Consider the following 19,030-nt stretch of genomic DNA (forward strand, 5'->3'; position numbering starts at 1 on the left):
TGTAGACATTTACCAAAGAGCGAAATTACCCTTAATCAACGATCAAAAAGCGCATGAGTAGCTTTGGTTTTCATTAAATCACCCTCAAATCCCTCAAATAACTGCTGTAATAACAGCATGATGGAGGCATAAGTGCCCTTGCAATTATGTTCAGTGAAACCTACATTTATAAAAATGTCAAACTGTTTCTATAAATGTTTAAAGGGCAGATTTAAAGACAGGTTGTACTGTGTACTGTGTACTGTGAACTCATGTTCATTTCCAGGGACTAAAGAAGGATAAACTGGGACTCTCTAAGGACCAGCATTTGTTGTTTTGACTTTAATGAACCCAGTTATGAAGGAAAATAAAGTGGATTACACAAATAGACACATAACACATGGAAATACCTACTCACCTAATTTCCAAAAACTAAGTGATTTGAGGTCTTCTGTTGCTTCCTCTATTTCATGGAGAATAAACTTTGGATCCTGAACTGAGTCTTTAACCCTTTGTGTTTGAGTAAAGTTGCGTTCAACTAATCAGATCCTTAAATTACTTTTAGTCTGCTAAAAAGGAATTTACTCTAAATTCTCTGCTGTCTGATTCTGCACTCACGAATTGACAGACATGAACCAATAAAGTGGTGGTTGATTAATTTAAGATTTTCAAAGAAAATTTGATTGACTGAAATGTACTAGTTTTGAGAAAATTAGCATGTAGTCAAAACGAGTCATGTAGTCATGTGATTGTCCAGCTTATTTTATTACAACAGATTGGTGAAGTGTTCTATCTATAGCATACAATTACTGAATCGGGCCTTTCTAGAAAGTAACTGCATTTTAATCTTAGAACGTATGGAAAACTTCTCTCAGAAGGAAAGTGCTGGCTTTCTATTTCACCAACAGGTGGCATCAAAATCTCTCTGTAAATGATTGGACATTGAACCTGTTCAACCACAAATGAAACATACATGATGAAGAGAAAACATTCTCATCGATGCTGTGTGATATGCTTGGAATGAGCTTTACTGTTGGGTCATATTTACTTTTTAATGATCAACAGTCAAATTGAAACAGAGGAAAATGTGCGATGTTGTCATAAAGTAAACATTACTTTGATTTCCGTCATAGAATATCATAGAAATGTCCCCTCAAAGCCAACTTCACGCCACAGGAACTGATATCCCTAATCTACTGTGCATAGTATGTGTTAGCATTCACATATGGGACAGCTTTAGTCTTGTGTAGGAGGGATAGCGGAGCTCATATTCATCATAAGCATTTCACAGCATCCAACCAATTGGCACTTGTAAGATAAATTACACCAAATGCTCATACAGCACCCCATTCCGCTCAAACACTGGGCTCTTTTCCCAGAACCGTTTGGCACGACACCATCACACATTTCTCACGGAGGAACTAACAACCATCATGTCACGATCACCATGAAATCTATGTCAGCCAAAGACTACTGGCACCATCCCATACACCCCGCTCAGGCCTGAGGAGCTGAGTGGTATTAAATAATCATTATTTATTCAAGATGAGATGCTTGGCAGTTCTTCCATAGATTGTCCGTCATGTCTTGTACAGTAAAGAGCATATGTTGTGAATCCAATGACCCCCCTCAATACCCCCCCCCCCCCCCCCCACACACACACACACACACACACACACACACACAAACCCACACACACACATACACACACCCCCAACAACAGCAAACACATATACACACATAAGCAAGCTATTTGAAGCAACCTCTTTGTGTGCCCGGTACTTCCCAAGGCGTACCCATAGGACCCCCATATCTCCCTGATGATAGTGTTGTGGGACTGGTCGGGCTATATTTATCCAGCCCTGTGACTGCACTGGCCATGTTAACCGAATTCCAGAGGCATGCTCTATCTCAGCCTGACCAGCACCTGCTGTTAGAGCTAACTGCCACCTCTCGACCATCGCCTCTGCTCCTGCAGGGCCTGGACCACATTACTTGGGTCAAACCTCAGGAGGGGGAGAAAAGGGTCTGATTCATCTAGCCCAGTGCCCCCATCCTGGTGCTTTTTTTGGAGGGTATGTGGCCTAATTTCTTGTTTTAGATTTATAGATAGTGTGATCATCTGCAATTTAAAGGTGTGTGACTCTTCTTTCAGAGTTTGAGAAGTCGGAGAAGACCATGCCTGAATATTACTGAAGGATTGCGCTCTAAGTGTAGGTTAGTATATGCACTTACATATATCCTGCACACAGTCGATGGAGATGCGCCTATATGCTTGCCTAGGACTAAGGAAACTGGAGCCCGGCTCGCTAAAGTCACAGAGAGCTGTTTTTTGTCACGTGGCTGACACGTATCATATAATAAACAAACACTAGGGGGTATAGTAGAGTTTTCTGAGTTTTAAGGCTGCTCACATACTTTGAATATGGAATATCACTTTCTGTGTGTGTACACATAGTAGTTCAGAGTGATACTACAAAAAAAACATTGATATAATTGGCTATGTTTTGGTGTTTTTGGTTGTTTCCACTGTTAACAATCTTGACCTCAGTATTTCATTTCAATTGCGTAATTTAAATATTCTCTTTCTCTCTCTCTCTCTTTTTCTCTCTCTCTATGTCTATTGCTGTCTGCAGTATTCATGTCCCCAGAACCTTAGGGCTTCTGCTTGTGATAACACTGTGCCACTATAAGACTGAGTGAGTCACTGATCACAAGTCCTGCAGCATTGACCAACCATCCCAGACACATCAGTGAATCTACCTAACCACTGCCATGTCAGAAGGGTCTTCTCCTTGTGACATCTTTGAGGATGCCATCCAATCACATTGTCCAATGACAGAAGAGGAAGATAGTGACGTTGATTTGAGCGACAGTGTTATCGATGACACATGCAGCTCATACTGCTCTGCTGTCTGTTCTCTAAGTGACCATGATGAGATGCTTGAGGACAAAACTTGTTGCCCCTGCTTAGGACCAGGAAATCCCCCTGAAGGCAAGGCTCCAGCTCCTATACAAGAGTTCGACAGTAAAACTGCTCTACTTCCTGCTCCAATACAAGACATTGACAGTAGACCTGTTCTACTTCCTGTTCCTGTACAAGAGATCAACATTAAAACGTCTCTTCTTCCTGCTCCTGTACAACAGACCAACATTAAAACGGCTCTTCTTCCTGCTCCTGTACAAGAGATCGACAGTAAAACTGCTCTACTTCCTGCACAAAACTCGTCAGCTATATCTCTTGAGGCCAGTGATCCAGACATTTTAAAGAAGTCCTTTTCTGTGCCCTCCTCATATGAACCTGTGGAAATCTCACTTTCGCCCGACTCTATTTCATCATCACAGACATCCAGGAGTTCCTTGGCATTAACTCATCACATCTCACCAGCACCTACAACAACAAATCAGACTTTTAAACAAACAGCACATGGCTCCACCAACAACGGTTTTCAAACAGGCAGTGTATTTTTGTCAGAGTCCTCTCATTCCCCAAGAATTAATGTCCCATCAAAAGATATCGTTAAAGTCAAAATGTCTACTCATACTGACACCAACACCAAGGAAGGATTCTGCTTTCCACCTCTTCAGTCTAACTTCGAAACTATTTTGATCACGCCTGAGGGAAATCAATACAACCAGGACAGGGTAAGAGAAATCAGTGGCAAAATGCCAACAGAGGTGCTCCTGAAACATGGGCCATGTCTTGCAGAGGTTGCTAGCAGCCATATGGTTGAGTGGAGCAGACTGCACCAGGGTCAGCCTATGAAGAAGAGCCTGGTTGGGGGGGGGGAGGGTCAGGGCACGATGGCCAGCTGCAGAGTGGAGCAGGCTGAACTGTCAGTCAGGGACAGAAATAGGAAAGTGTCTGCAAGCTGCATCTCGACACTCACAGGCAGTGTGCACAAGCCAGGAATCCCGCCTCACTGTTATTCTGAGTGTATCCTCGCAACCGGGCAGCAACACCAGCCGCATAGTCCTCCCGAATTGCGGAGGTGGCAAAAGCAGTGCGGGCAAGTCGCCTGGAGGTCTAGAGCGCTCCCTCAGAAACTCAGCGGCAGCTCTGGGAAAGACTTCAGCGCCACGCAGCAGAGCAGTGGAAAAAACAACATGGGCACGAAGCTCAGTGAGATTGACAGTGAGGTCAAGACTCTTAGTAACCTGCCAAAGAAGACATTCTTTTGCCCCAAGACAAACTATTTGGATGTTTACAACCTCACCTGCAGGTCTTCCACCCAGCCTTACATAGAGAGCAATTTCAATGGCTGGGCGGAGGACGAGGTTTCCTTTAAGCTGCCAATGGCTTTTTCGCTGAACAACCACAACACATCGGCGTGGTCCGAGGCCAGCAGCGCTGAATGTATTGACGTTGCCCTGGAAACCCATGAGGAGGTGCAAAGAGGCAGCATGAAGACGGTACCCAAGAGACAGATCCAGCTTAAGAGAAAGGACACTACGGAGTCGAACACCAACGAAAACCACGACGAGCCCCGGGAGGCCCCTCCAGGGCCCAGTCGTCCGAGGGACGGCTTTCTGCGTCAGAACAGCACACCAGCAGCCTTTCACCAGGAGTCGCATGGGCCTGAGCAGAGGTCAGTTCAGGCCGAACGTAAACAGAGGCTGCAGAAATCCCTGTCACTGGACGAGACTTCCAGCAGAACCAAAATGGCCTCCTGTCTGATAAAGAATGTCCTGTCAAAGAAGATGCAACATGAGCAGGGCTTTCGGAATGCAGAAGTGCAGGAGAATGCTTCTGCCACTCTTACGGCGCAAACCAACAGTAATGATACTTACCAACCTCCATCTGCCAAGGAACTCCCTGCTGAACCCACAAAAATTAACTTAAGTTCAAGTGTACCCTCACAGCACAAGGTGCCCTCACACAGTCCTCCAGTGAAGGCTCCGAGCTGCTCAATCAAAGAATACATTAGGGTCAACTCCAAACCCCAACAGAAACCCATCACCAATAACAGATTCAATCCTCTCAGCTGTGGAGGTGGATGGGCTGAGTTTCAGGATCAGGACAGCCCAGAAATAACCTCCATTGCGGACGGTAAGAAAGCAGAGAAGCCGATCCCCAGAGACGAGGCAACATGGCTGGCTCGCTGGAGCCCGGGAGAGAAGTTATCGTGTGACTCAGCAAAGGGCAGAGGCTGGAACACGAGTGCAGTGATAAGCAGGGCCACAGGCTCCCAGGCCTGCCTGAAAGCCACACTTGAGGAATGCTGCGTGGGGAAGGGAAACCATAAACAACAGCACACCAAGAACCAACCAGAACCCAAGACGTGGGAGAAAGACGCCAGGAAAGATAGACTGTGTGGCAACAAAGAAATGCCACCAAGCCCACAGAAGATCTCCAGCCTGCTCTCAGATCTGGAGATACGTCCAGATGAAAGTAATCAGCCCCTGACACCTGAGTGCACTACAGGGATAGAGAAGGAGCAGCTAACAGAAAAAGGGGACCTGAAGGTACCAGGACAATTTGGCAATGTGAGTACCCATGACAAATTGAAAGGAATCGCACCGGTTCATGTGGTCAGGGATATGAGAAGTCTGGTGAAAAACACCTATAACCTCTCATTCCGGGGACCTGGTGGCACACTGCAGGGACTCGAGGAAAGCTTTAGTGTTTTGAAACCAGCCACACAATCATGCAAAAGAGCAGGCGATAAAGGCAATGTGTTCGAGTCAGGAGACAAACAGCTGGGGAAGAAGGCCCTTTCATCTCCACCTGTGCAGGCACAGAAGATGAGGGATTTAAATTCTCAACACAACACTCCCCGAGGAGGCCTTAATAAGCGTGACACTAGATTTACAAAGGTTAGTCCAAACAGTCGGTCCGCTGCCAGCAGCTGTCTCGAGTCAGACGGCATGGAAGGAATGAATAGCAGCGATAGCCTGTGTAAACTTGACGCTCAGAGTGACAACCCAAAATGTAAACACACTGACAGAGCAGAGAAGCCACCGCAGGCCTTACCGGAACCCTCTGCTGAGCTGCTGACTGATGGAGAAGTGTCAGACAACAATCAAGATCAACATGAGAGGTCCCGCTCGAGAGGTCCCGCTGAAGAGCACCTGCAGCAACAAGCAGTACCTCTGCATGGCTTTGCTGCAGCATCTCAGTGCTACCCATCCCCAGCACTCCTCAAGGAGAGCTTCCAGAGCCCATCTTTGCCACCCCACTGCCAGGCCCCCCCTGCCTGTGTGCTCACCAGAACCATCACCCCTGCCCAGGTCTTGCCCACGTATTACTACAAAGCTAATCCTCTGAGCTACCCAGCAATGTCACCGCACATGAGCGCGATGGGCTTTGTGCAGGGTCCAGTGATACTGCAGGCGTCAGCTCAGCCCGTCTCATCCACTGGACCCAGTCCTCTGGTGAAGCACATGTCAGAGGACAGCCAACAGCCAGCCATGAGTTGCTACACAGAGAGACGTCAGGGACAGAAGGGCTCCCCCAAGCAGACCGGAAATGGAGAGAACCGGGGTCTGGTCCGTGAGCCAAAAATGCCCTCTCCCGAAGCGCAGCCTTACCTGTGTGCCACCCAGACCACCTTCCCCATGTTTACCTCTGAGGGTCGACACAGCAGTGCCAGCGTGATCTACCCAGAGTGGGGCGGGGGGTTGATGCAGGGGCAGGGGCAGGGGGCTCCTCGCCACCTCCTGCTGGACCCCGAGACCGGAAGGTGCTTCTACGTGGACGTTCCTTTGCAGCCACAGCGCAAGATGCTGTTCGACCCAGAGACATGCCAGTACGTAGAGGTGCTGCTGCCCCAGCAGTCGCTGCCCAGCGCTGTGATGTCCCCTCCGTGCGCTATGCCGCTCCCTTACCCGGCCGTGTACACCCCCAACTTTCTGCCCTACATGCAGTCTCACACACAGGTGCTGCCACATCCCGGGCCCTGAGGTAACCTGGAGGTAACCTGGAGGTAACCTGTATCTTGAAGAATGGTGCCGAGGTTTCCATAAGCTGCTCATAGAGGTTTACCATGCACTGTGTGGGGTGGAATGTCTGTAACCAATAATGGAAGCATTTTGTGAACCATATCTGCAAGAAACAGCCTCTTGAATATGTCATATGTTATGTTTCAATGTAAGGAATCAAAAGAGCTTGATATTACGATGTGTCTAACTGCTATCATGGTGTAGTTTACTCAAAATCAACATAGAATATTGATGGTCAATTTTTGAATGGGTGGGCAACGTCCCAGTTAATAATCATATCAGTCTTCAGTTTTTATCAGTGTGTGATAACTTCCTTTCTATTTTATTCTGATCTGCAAGCATTTTCCAGCCTCTAGGGCCTGTGCAACAGTCAGACCAGTTACAGTGACAGTTTAGAAGTCAAAACCTTTTGCATTTAGCCTCTTTGTCTCTTACACTGATGCATATTTTTATTTTACATTATCAATTTATGTATGTTTGGTAAGGATGTATCATAGTGAGTTTTTGTCAGTGAGCATAGCTGAAGGAAAGGGGTGGAACTGAGGGAACGCAGAGCCAACGGAAGAGGGTGGCCCAGAGAGAGAGAGCATGAGGCAGAGAAGGAGAGAGAGAGAGGGAGGAAGCAAAAGAGAGGGAGAGGGAAAGAAAGAGAGGGAGAGAGAGAGGGAGAGAAAAAGAGGGAGAGAGTCAGAGAGAATGAGAGCAAGAGCGAGAGAAGGCGTCTGATTAAAGATCCTGTAGACTACATCCCAATGATGGGCAAGAGGATTCCTCAACAGAGTATTCCCAGATGTTTTACAAAATCTGTAGTGAACAATAAAATATAAATAAATCACTGTAAAGTAAAGTTTAACCAAAATACCAACAACCTCTGACAACCAAAAGATAGATGCCCTCACCATTGACAGAAGACACTTCCCACATTGGTTGCAGATGTTCTGCTCCAAGGCTGTGTTGGAGAGGATGATCTCTACTTGAAAACAGGATGCCCACTAAACCTAAAGAAAGTGAATGGAATGTACATGTAACAGTCTACCTCTAAAAAGGATTGTTACAAATTGATACACACACACACACACACACACACACACACACACACACACACACACACATTGAGAGCACACTTCAGCACACCACAGGAAAAAAGGAGTTTGACCTCTTCCCTGGTTGATGAATCCACTGAAGGGGTGGAAATGGTTTCATATTTCCCAGAGCAGCAGCAACAATGACATGGTGGAAATAGTTTCTATGGTAATGTAAGTGATAGATGGAGTGGTGCTTGCTCACTTGTGTTCTGTACAGTAGATGTTCTAAATAGAAAACCGCACTTCCTTGAACTAACCTTTCAGTTGTTTTGTCCTTTCCAGTGTGCCGAAAAGTGACAAATAAGAATTGACTGACTCAAGAGTTCTTATATTTTTGTATACAGTGTTTATGTTGGGTGATGTGTAATTATTTGAATTGAGTAAAGCAGAGTTTTGGGGGATTTTGAACAGCCTTATGCACCATTGTTTACTGGGAGTGTTTTTTTTTCTTGAATGTAACTTAAATGTCACTGGATTGTTTATATAATGTCATTTTTGATACAGAACTTCTCAAATTAGTGTCAGGGGATCAATGTTGCTATGATTGATTAGTTGTAGGTGATCATTGCAAACATGCCCTCTCTTAAATCAGTCCTTAAACCTACTGGATGTACTGTCCTGTCTGCACTGGATTCCAAGGTACATTAAGCTACTATACAATAATATTTTTTCATTTCATGGTAAAGATGGCTTTAAATATTTGTGAACTGTGTTACAGTTTTCTTTGTATTCATGATAATATATTTGTAAATAGTGGGCAATTACTGTTGATTGTTACTCTTTCTTTCACTGCAGCACACAGTGACAATATTAGTATGTGCATCGAAAATTTTACATTTGACCTTTTACTCCTAATAGAGACAAATTGCACCTTTGTACTATATTCCATGCCTATGTTATTGCTTTCACCTCTTAAATTACTGCATAACTAACAACACTGATCACTTGAATATTCATTTTGTACATTTAAGAAATAAATAAGACATACACGATTAATATCCTTGGTGATTTTATTGTTCAGTACTGAAATGGTATTAAAAACTGTAATTGACATGATAATGTGTGAAACATGAGTAGGCGGATAGTGTGATGTGATGACTCTGTCTGCACTAGGCTGGATTAAGACTGCCTCTCAGAGCTGAACCAAGTATGCAAACTATTTTTACAACAATAATATTAGGTTGTGAATTCAAACATGACCCTTCACCACAGACAGCTTACAATACATTTGTAGCAGCCTACATTTGCTTTGTGAGTGCAGCCATGACACATGTGGAAAAAAAAAACTATGAAAGCATTGAGGCCTGTTAATGCTGTAATTTAATACTGTATAAAATAAGACATGTCTCGTGAGGATAATTGACAGCATAACTGACAACCTAGTCCAACTTTCATTGAGATTAGTCGGGACCACGTGACATGCAATGAGTTTTTAAGACTTCTATTATCCCAGGCTGGCAGTGGACGAAAGGCAAACTGAAAATACACATATAAACATTCAATACAAACAATATAATTAATACATTTTTCTGAGTTACTTTTTAATGATTGATAAATAAGAAATACATTATTGATAGCACAGCTGAGAAGTAATCTGTGAGAAATGCAGTTTCCTATAAAAAATAATTTATCAAACTGTTTCAACAAGGACATCAGTGAGGTTATACTTTGGTGGAAGTTGTTTTCACAGAATGATTTGCCTCCACAACCTCATCTTCTTCCAGGTCCTCCCTTCCTTGTGCCCTGGCCTTTCGTTTGAACAGGCTGAACCCACGGAAACTGGGACAGATGGGTAGGTGTCGCAGGCAGCCGAGGCGCCGCACACAGCCCATGCCGATAGGGAAGTCGTATGTGGACGTGTCCACTGAGCTCCCGCTAGAGCTGCCATCTGACTTCCACTCCAGTAGTCCACGCTCCTTCATCGTCCCTGTTCATAAAACACCAATGGGTACTTTTACACATTTCGTTCTAGCCGTTTCAATTGCTGGATTTAATTCAACAGCCTTTTTCAACTGTGATCATTTTACCAACACTGACGTATGATACAGTGTAATACTATCACATTTAGGTGCCTTAGTGGGAAATAATGAAAACCTGCCCTTCGGTCATATTTTCATACATAGGAAGGGTTGGTGAAACGGAAACCCTGTACAAAAATATACACAGAATTCCTTTTCTGCAGGGCATGCAAGGATTCAGCATACCTGGAATGGTGTTGTCCAATAGGAATGCAAGGAAACCTCCAACAAACATCTCTGTTGTCAGTAGAACAGTGAAGATTTGGTCTAGCTCAGGAACACCTGGAAGAGTACATGAACAGTTAATGAGTATATGTAAGTCCATCTCTAGGTGGACTTAGAGTTCATGTAATGGCTTGTCTATGCATATATGAATATTTCTAGAAGGTATCTGTAATGGAAAACAACTATGGCTTAAAAAGACACACAATACCCTGAAGAATAGCTGCATGATTATGTGATTATATAAATCTACTCCAGTTGACCTGTTTGAATACTTCCTGGGTGCGAATCAAGGTAATTGGGCAGCATGAGTCCTGAGAACATGGAGAAGCCAAGAACAAAGAGGTTCCTGGAGGAGTTCAGATCCACACTCTGCAGGTTGGACAGTCCCACAGCTGTTATCATTCCTGGAAAAGACAGAACACAGAGTCAGGGGAATGCATATAGGGATATACATAGACAAACGTATGCACAGAGACATGATTCAACTATTTCCAAAATGTCACCAGCTTAGGCATAAACAAAATGCTTATCATCACCATACTGCCACCCAGTGGGCATTATTGGGTATTACAGTCAATGACCACATACCATGCCAAGGATGTCACTTCCTTACCAAAGAGTGTACAGAACATGCCACCAAGAATGGGGTCAGGCAGAGAGGCGAACAGGGCCGTGAACTTTCCCACTGTTCCCAGAATGAACATAATAATGGCTCCATACTGGACCACTCTTCTACTGCCAACCTATTTTAAGGGACAAACCATGGTAAACATAACATCCAGTCACATGCAGTGATATTAGAGAATATACTGTTTTGTAAAATTACATCAATTTACACACAGTTTTATAGTATGTTACATGAGCCGTATCTCAGATTCCAGGTGTACATGACATGACCTGCCACAGAAGGGCAAAGGAATGAGGGCAAATAAACAAGGGAAGGGATACTATCTTACATGGAACCACGTGAGAGCTTTTGGAAACGATAGCACTAATTATCTCTGTGGCCTTTCATCTGACACACCCCTTCATCTGTGACATGGTCTGATTTAGAGATATGTAACCCACGTTCTGTCTATACTCCACATGTGACTATATCTCCTGACTATACAACTTTCATTATAATAAAATACAATTATTATGTATTATCTTTAAAACGGGCTGTCATTAATTAGCTACCTTTGTGATGCCCAACACTCCAATGTTTGGACTAGATGAGGTAGAGCCATTCCCTGTGCCCAGAAGTCCTGCTATGACACAGCATATGCCCTCAGTGAAGATCCCCCTGTGATGAGAGAAGTATGACAGCAATAGCAAATGACTACATCTCACTCACATTTGTTCAAGCTCCGATATACATTTACATTTACATTTAGTCATTTAGCAGACGCTTTTGTCCAAAGCGACGTACAAGGGAGAGCTAAGAGCAATAAAAACCTGGTGTAACAATAAATACTACTTTACATAAGAAATAGAAAAACGACATAGAAAATAAAAAAAAGTGCAGGAAGTTCATGAGATAATTAAGTTAATTATTAATAATTAAGTTAAGATAATTTAGTTCTCACCTATTGATGGCATGAACAGGGGGTGGGGGTGCCCCCGAGAGGCGGGCACAGGCGTAGTAATCACCAATCGACTCGACGATACCAGCTAGGGTGGCACTAAACATGCCCATCACCCCAGCAATGGTTACCGTGGGCAAACCCCACTGACCTATAAAATCACAGTCAGGGATGTTTTGCAATTAAAGAACAATTACAAAACTGGCAAGGTTGACATTTCCCTTAAAACACTAAAAAAGATCTACCGGTATCTTAAGTTTATTTAGAGGTTAATCAGGTCTGAAGTAATACAGCAGTGTGAATCCTTTGGTCAATCCTGTATAATGTAGTGGGATAGCTGGGTGATATGAACAGGCTTAAATATGCTCCTCACATGGGTAGGGTATGCGAAACCAGGGGGACTGGGACATGATATCTCCACGGGCATCCGTTCGAGCCTTAAAGCCGTAGCTGTTTGGATCCGATGGAAGAAGGTCAGTCAGTGTGAGGATGTAACATATCAGCCAAACTATCATGATGGCCATGATGATCTAAACAAATCACAAAGCAGGGTTCAGCACTGATGTTAAATTGGGGGAAAAAAACATTTACAAAACACAACTCTATACTTGATCTGGTATCCTGTGTCAAGATAAACTATGTCAGGAGTTTGTAATTCCTGCATGTCTAGTTATATCTACCAGTCTATTAGACACCTTTGAGCTAACAGGGAGAAACTCTCATTGTTGTCTGTTCTCATCAGCACTGTAAATAAAGCAAAGTCTATAGATTAGGATACAAACAGCTGAGCACCACTGGAAGAAAACGCTGGTGTGGATACAGTTATTATTCTTTGCAATGAACATCTGTGACTTTGTGAGGGGGGGTGGAATAAAATACCAAGCTTTTGGGTTTGTGGGAAAGTGCAGAGTGTGTACACATATTTATCACATAAAAAAAAACAAGTCACATGATACACTGAACCAGTCTGTCAATGTAGAGGGGGGATAAGTAACATGAATAGTTGAATTTACAATCACAATACATCAGATATATTAAGTCTATTTACAGGGTTGCCCGCTGCTTTTTTCGAGAACATTCACCACCACTACATTTAAGGAATATGTTTATTCCTCAGTGGGCTCCTGGCTGTTCCAGTCTGAAGACAATTTAATGTAAACTACAGAAATGGCCCAGTCCGATAAAACCCCAATGCATCCATATGTATATAACACACATGACCAGTCTATTGCATATACGGTAATCAGTATCAGTAAGTGATGGAAGGTGGTCTCTTGAAGCGTTATGGGTGTGTATGGCTGTGTATGAGTGTGTATGGGTGCGTTATGAGTGTGTTATGAGTGTGTATAGGCTCTGACCGGAAACATCTTGAATATCTGGAATTTGGTTGTTGTGCAGCCTTTCTCTCTGTTGTAGGTGGGTATGGGCATAGACCAGTCTCTCCAATACTGAGCAAACAGCACTATGAGGAAAATACACCTGGAAAATGTCACACACAATTGCACAACATTAAAAAGTGTTATAGGATCTTATTTGATGATTAATATGATATATGGCTTTCAGTAATATAATTAACACGACATTAATATGAAACACTTTCATCGAGGCGGTAAACTGAGGAGAATTAAGTGAGATTTACAGCAGTTGGAGTCTCACAGAATAAGAGACAGAACCTAAAACAGAGGATAAGAGAAAATTAAAAGAAGTGAAGAAGAAGGAGAAGAACAAGAGAAGAAGAGAGAAAGAGGAGAGCAGAAGAAACAGAAGACATCCGAACAGACCAGAACAGAACAGAAGGCCGACCTACAGCGCAGAAAGACCCCAGTGGCTCCCGGCCCGGTCCCCTGCGGTCTGGAAAACAGACAGACCGATGAGAGAGATGGTGGGTGTGACCGTCAGGGGGCCGATGGAGTTCAGCAGTAGGCCTGGGAGTCCAAAGAAACCAATCACCACCTCAACCAAACTCGATACAATGATGGCACCCTGAATCTGCAGGTCACACACAAAAGAGACAGCGTTAAAGACAAACATCTTGGCTACCAGCCACTATCCATTCAATTCCACCAACTAGGAATGCTAAGGCTGTCTAGGTGAGCAGTATGAAATATACCTATAGACATGGCATGTCAGGAATTACCTCTCTGATCCTGGGGTGCCAGACGTGAGAGGTGTTGAGAGGAAGACTCCAATTCCCATAAATCTCCTCTGTGGAATTGACAAGCAAATCAGCTAGACTTTAAAGACAGCACTACGGTGTGATGTCACAGAAGATAAATAATTAATTGTGCTCTATTTATTTCGTGTCTAAAGAGATGGATGGGATGTAGGGCAAACTCTACCCTCGGGAGGACACTCCCATCTATCCAGGCTTAGAATGGCCTGAGCAGGGATGAGAAAGGCAAATGCACTGGCCTGGAACAAAGGAAGCCTGTAGAGGACAAATTCAATTTTGTATTTGAATAATTCCTCATTTTGCGTGTGTGGGAAGGCAGGCATGTAAGATAGGCTGACACACAGACATACACACCCACAGTTCATGTTTACCTGACACCAAAAGTGGTCTGAATGAGGGTGGTGATGCCCACACAGGTGAAGATGGTTCCCACCAGCTGGCTAACAGTGTTCTGGTCCTTGCCCACGCACATGGAATCCGCCAGCAGAAAGGGCACGGCGATGGTTCCACTGAAACAGGTCAGGTAGTGCTGGACCACACAGAGACGCATTAAAACATCAACCCCGACATGCCAGACAAGTGATAAAGATGAACAGCATTTATGCATGATTGTGCAGCAGTGCATGTGTGCGCACCTGTAGGCCAAGAAGCGCACAGAGATACCAAGGTGGTACATCCTCAATCCGGTAGATCATGTCAAACCCCGCCTGGGGCTTCGCTGTGCAGGGTGGCCCACCATTTTCAACAGGCTGCTCCTGCCTGTCCTCATCCTGGCAGGAATCCGGAATGTCAAAATCACACAATTCTCAGAACTTTCGTAACTGCGACGGTACCCACGACTACCTCGTTTAAGGGCAGAAATGTTCCACAACACATTTAGCTCAGGGTTTAGGTAATGGTTAGTGTGGATATGTTTAGACAATTTGTCAGGTTGAGATATGCTTCCAATAATAATTTACTCAAAGAAATATTCAACAGAAACGTTTATGTATGTATGTAGGTACATTTCCAAAATTATAATTGTACTCCCCATGAAATATTGTAATATACAGTCTTTGGCATAGTATATTTTACCAGTTCATTCTTTATTCTTTTTTAAATTACAAAAACTTACAAGAAACCGTTGAGTCCTATCCTGCAACCACTGCAAGAAAAACCTTTTCATTCTTACTACAGACCTCTTAAGTCATAATCAAATAAAGTGACATATTCTTTACCTTGTGGTCCAGTGTGCCGTCAATGTGATTCATTGGCTTGCCGGTGTAGGTACGTATGCCAGTGGCTATGTGCACCTATGTTTGTAGATTGCTTCTGTTTGTAGACTTGAGCTCTTGACCTCCTTCACTGACAGGACACCACTGACTGAAGGAGGCGTGAATGAGAGGGGCCGCAGATTAGCCAGGTTAATAATCTCCCCTTTCGCCTGGACTTTACCCACTACTGCTCATCAAGACGTACGGAAGCTGCAGCATGTAACAACATTCATTCCCAGAAAGGAGATTGCAAGAAGGATCTCTCATTTCCATAAAGAGAGAAGGAGTGTGGAATGTGAACCTTTGGGCTGATGTACCTCCATTTATCTGTGACTCATCATACACCATGTGTCCCCAGGAGTTTTTTTTTTTTTTTTAAATACAGAATTACAAAATACAAAATACAGTATGATGCATCACAGTAACAAAAAAATACATAATGCTTTGCATTTACATATTCACATATAAAGGATGTGACAGGGAAATATGAAACTCTGGCTGTAATCAAGTATGTATGTGTGTTAATCATATGCCTTTGTTAGCTGAAACATGACTTTTCTGTTTCTGTGTATCTTTGATTCTTAAGTGCTGACGATTCTAACTCTGTATGTGCTAAAAAAAGTGTACCTTTGCTCGGCCTTTTGCTCGGCAGCGCCACGCTTATGGAACAGCCTCCCTGACCACCTAAGGGCAACGCAGACGCTGGACTCCTTTAAAGCTGCACTAAAACCATTTTTATTCAGGAAGGCATTTCTGGCCTTGTGTTAAATCGTATGTTAAAATGTTAAAAAGTTTTCTATTATGCTTATGTTAATTCATTTTTATTTTATTGTATTATTATAGTTAGTTTTTAATATGTTGGCACTCTGAGATTCTTTTGAATGAAGGGTGCATTACAAATAAAATAAATTATTAATATTACCTTCTGTGTGTGTGTGCGTAAGCAAGGGCTGATAAGAAGAACTAGTAGTCCTTCTTTTCTGCCTTGCTGATGCATTACGTTGCAAAAAGCATAGTAAGATGACCTCGGACGTTAGAGACCAACCACGTGGTTATCCCTGCTGGCAAAATGTTTTGGCATCAGAGAATGCTAACTTCTTTCTATTTATACCTTGTGTAATGTGTTTAATGTTGCTTCTCTCTCGTCTGCTGCAGTCTGAGAGTGGGCCTCTATCTGGCCTGCCAAGACGTGGGTGAGCCCGCCAAGCTTGTTATTGTTCAATATAATATATATGCAACTCCGGAGTCCTGAGGTAACTCGAGTGATATTTCACCTAACAGGATGACACACAACACGACAGACTAGACCAGACAAACCGGGCTGATGGGAGAAACTACACAATCTAATATTTAATGGAATTCAAGAGGCAAACAAGGAAACTCCAGAGGAACTAGGCCTAGGCCTACTTAAAACATTACTGAAAAACAAACTCAACATCCCAGAAGAGCCCATAAACAACATTACCTCCGCCGAGTCCACCGGATTGGGACAAAGAGAACATACGCAAACGCATTCCAAACTCCAGTGGCACCAATCAGACCCAGGCCCATTCTTGCCAAGTTTGAACATTTCAAGCAGCGTGAATATGTCAGAAGTCTCGGGAGAAGACTCAATGGTAAACAGTTCCCACCTCTGATTATGGAGCGATGCAGAGTTATTTTTCACATTTACCACAACAACCAAATGAATGGCAATAGGGTGAGTTTGATCTCTGACAAACTTGCTTATGGAGCCAAATATCACCCCTTGGCTAGAGTGGCACTACCTCATACCAATCCTTGGAGTCAGTTATTGTGAACAGAGAGCAGAGAGCTAAAACATAACTGCCGATCTTAATAGTTTAATGGCGGGAATTTGGAGTTCCTGAGAAAGGAAGGTTGAGAAAATGAACCATGCATGCGTGTATGTGCTTGTGCTATGCCACAAATGTATTGAGGATGTTTATGAGCAGGCAGGCCTCTCTTCCCATCATTACACTTCACCGCAACCTCACTCCTCCTGGCTATCATTACTCTTTATTAGGATTCTTACTTTTATGTCCCACTACCTCGCCATAAGCTCTCTCTCCATCTTCCCTCTTATCTGTCATGCCTAATGCTTATGAAAACAAATCTTAAGATGTAATGACAATGGCTTAACTGCTATAATATCACAACTCTACTCCAGGCCTGCTAGACACAGTTGGGTGTTCAACTGACCTTCCAACTCTGAGCGTTTGCATGTTTCTGTTACAAGTTTGTTTTTGTGCATTAAAACCTTCCCCCACATCTGTGCTGCACACTTTGTTACTATGTAGCGAAGGGAGAGCAGGGTCACCCTACTCGGACTCGAACCCAGGTCTACAGGGTGCCAAACATGCTCTCTGACCGCCACACCAAAGAGCCCGGCTCAATGGCATGGCAGCCAGAGAGCATATTTATCCGTAGTGACGATCACATCGTCACACTGCCCTCACCTTCGGGAAGCGCACCCATGCGCTTCACGTACACAGACATCCCTCACGCATACACCAATCATGCTTCTCCCATCCAGAGCACCCCACACACACAAGTGCTTCACCCAACCATGGGGTCCTTCACACGGGGTCAACATTCCTGGGGGTCCCTCACACAATGTTCACGGGTGCGCCTCCGATGACCTCACAGCAGGGCATCCCACTTCTGACACCATTTGTAGCGAAGGGAGAGCAGGGTCACCCTACTCGGACTCGAACCCAGGTCTACAGGGTGCCAAACATGCTCTCTGACCGCCACACCAAAGAGCCCGGCTCAATGGCATGGCAGCCAGAGAGCATATTTATCCGTAGTGACGATCACATCGTCACATACTAAATATCAGTCACTACTATATCAATCTGCACAAAGAACAAAAATATGAACTTAAATAAACTTAGATCTGATCTCTGCTTTAAACAGGAAACTCACTTCACAGAGGCAGTCTTGGAACTTCACCGCTTGGTCTGTGCTTCCTGAAAACGCCATGGACCGACCACCGTGGTAACCATGGAGAGAGAGAGAGAGTGTTCAAAATGATAGTCTCTTTATCATTTAACTATGGTAGCTGTTCAATTATGCTTTTGGGAAACACCCAGATGGGCTGGCCAGATATACCACTGCACATATAGCTCTGAAAAATGGCTGCTTCCATTAGGCAATGTGGACATATCTCAGGCATCTTATCAGTCTCACCACCATGAAATCAGTCTGTCTGCTGATCAGTAATTATAGTAGGGTGTCTGGCTCCATCAACTGGCCAAATCAGAGATTCTGCCAATGACTAAACTCAACTGGGATGGTGAGGCTAGAGACCCTCTCTTCAAACGAAAGGCGAAATTTATTTAAACTCGGAAAAAAAAGTTTGGAAATGTGTGTTTGTCTTATTTCTCTGTTGTCTGTAGGGATCCTTTCCATGTTCTCAGACACCTTTAACAAAATGATGAGCTCATTATGAGTCAGTGGCTCGTTTTTGTCCCTAGTAAAAATCTGGACCCCAAAAGATGTGATAATAGGGCCCAGCTAAAAAAACACCAGGTAAATTGTCCATTATATCTTCTCAGCCTTTCTCCATACTCCATTGTGGCATAACACGTTGTTTTTCATTAATAACAACCCTTTCTCTTCTCAACCTGGATTGGGAGATCATGGCTTGCTCATGTGCTTCGACCACATCCAAAAAAACTACAGGACCACTGCTATGTCCACGATATCCAGTTAAAAGAATTCATAAAGAAAAACCTCAACAAGTCTGTGCGTGTGCTTTAGGAAAAACACATCACCTTTCCCCTCCTTT

General features: G+C 43.8%; 2 protein-coding genes across 2 annotated transcripts; one reads left to right on the forward strand and one right to left on the reverse strand.

Annotated features, from left to right (window-relative positions):
• The first annotated feature begins 1,886 nt into the window (after positions 1-1,886).
• Positions 1,887-9,002, forward strand: prob1 (proline-rich basic protein 1). Its single transcript, XM_031571688.2, has 3 exons — positions 1,887-2,054; positions 2,135-2,196; positions 2,616-9,002. The coding sequence occupies exon 3, from the start codon at positions 2,755-2,757 to the stop codon at positions 6,880-6,882; it is 4,128 nt and encodes a 1,375-aa protein (XP_031427548.1). The 5' UTR covers positions 1,887-2,054; positions 2,135-2,196; positions 2,616-2,754; the 3' UTR covers positions 6,883-9,002.
• On the reverse strand, positions 9,003-15,935 carry slc23a1 (solute carrier family 23 member 1). Its single transcript, XM_012835718.3, has 14 exons — positions 15,205-15,935; positions 14,623-14,757; positions 14,359-14,516; positions 14,154-14,242; positions 13,952-14,019; positions 13,622-13,803; positions 13,173-13,293; positions 12,188-12,344; positions 11,818-11,965; positions 11,429-11,534; positions 10,863-10,992; positions 10,510-10,653; positions 10,211-10,306; positions 9,003-9,933 (listed from the first exon to the last, which is right to left on the reverse strand). The coding sequence occupies exons 1-14, from the start codon at positions 15,235-15,237 to the stop codon at positions 9,668-9,670; spliced, it is 1,833 nt and encodes a 610-aa protein (XP_012691172.1). The 5' UTR covers positions 15,238-15,935; the 3' UTR covers positions 9,003-9,667.
• Positions 15,936-19,030: the final 3,095 nt, after the last annotated feature.

This window comes from Clupea harengus, chromosome 8 (assembly GCF_900700415.2).
Source record: "Clupea harengus chromosome 8, Ch_v2.0.2, whole genome shotgun sequence".
Taxonomy (NCBI): Eukaryota; Metazoa; Chordata; class Actinopteri; order Clupeiformes; family Clupeidae; genus Clupea; species Clupea harengus.

Bases quoted from the DNA above. Each gene is read 5' to 3' on its own strand.
- prob1 (XM_031571688.2), top strand. From the start codon at position 2,755: ATGTCAGAAGGGTCTTCTCCTTGTGACATCTTTGAGGATGCCATCCAA.
- slc23a1 (XM_012835718.3), bottom strand. From the start codon at position 15,237: ATGAATCACATTGACGGCACACTGGACCACAAG. The intron at 12,345-13,172 runs GTCAGAGCCTAT...TGATTTGTTTAG, and splicing joins AGATATTCAAGATGTTTCCG to ATCATCATGGCCATCATGAT. The intron at 10,654-10,862 runs GTAAGGAAGTGA...TGTCTTTTCCAG, and splicing joins CATGTTCTGTACACTCTTTG to GAATGATAACAGCTGTGGGA.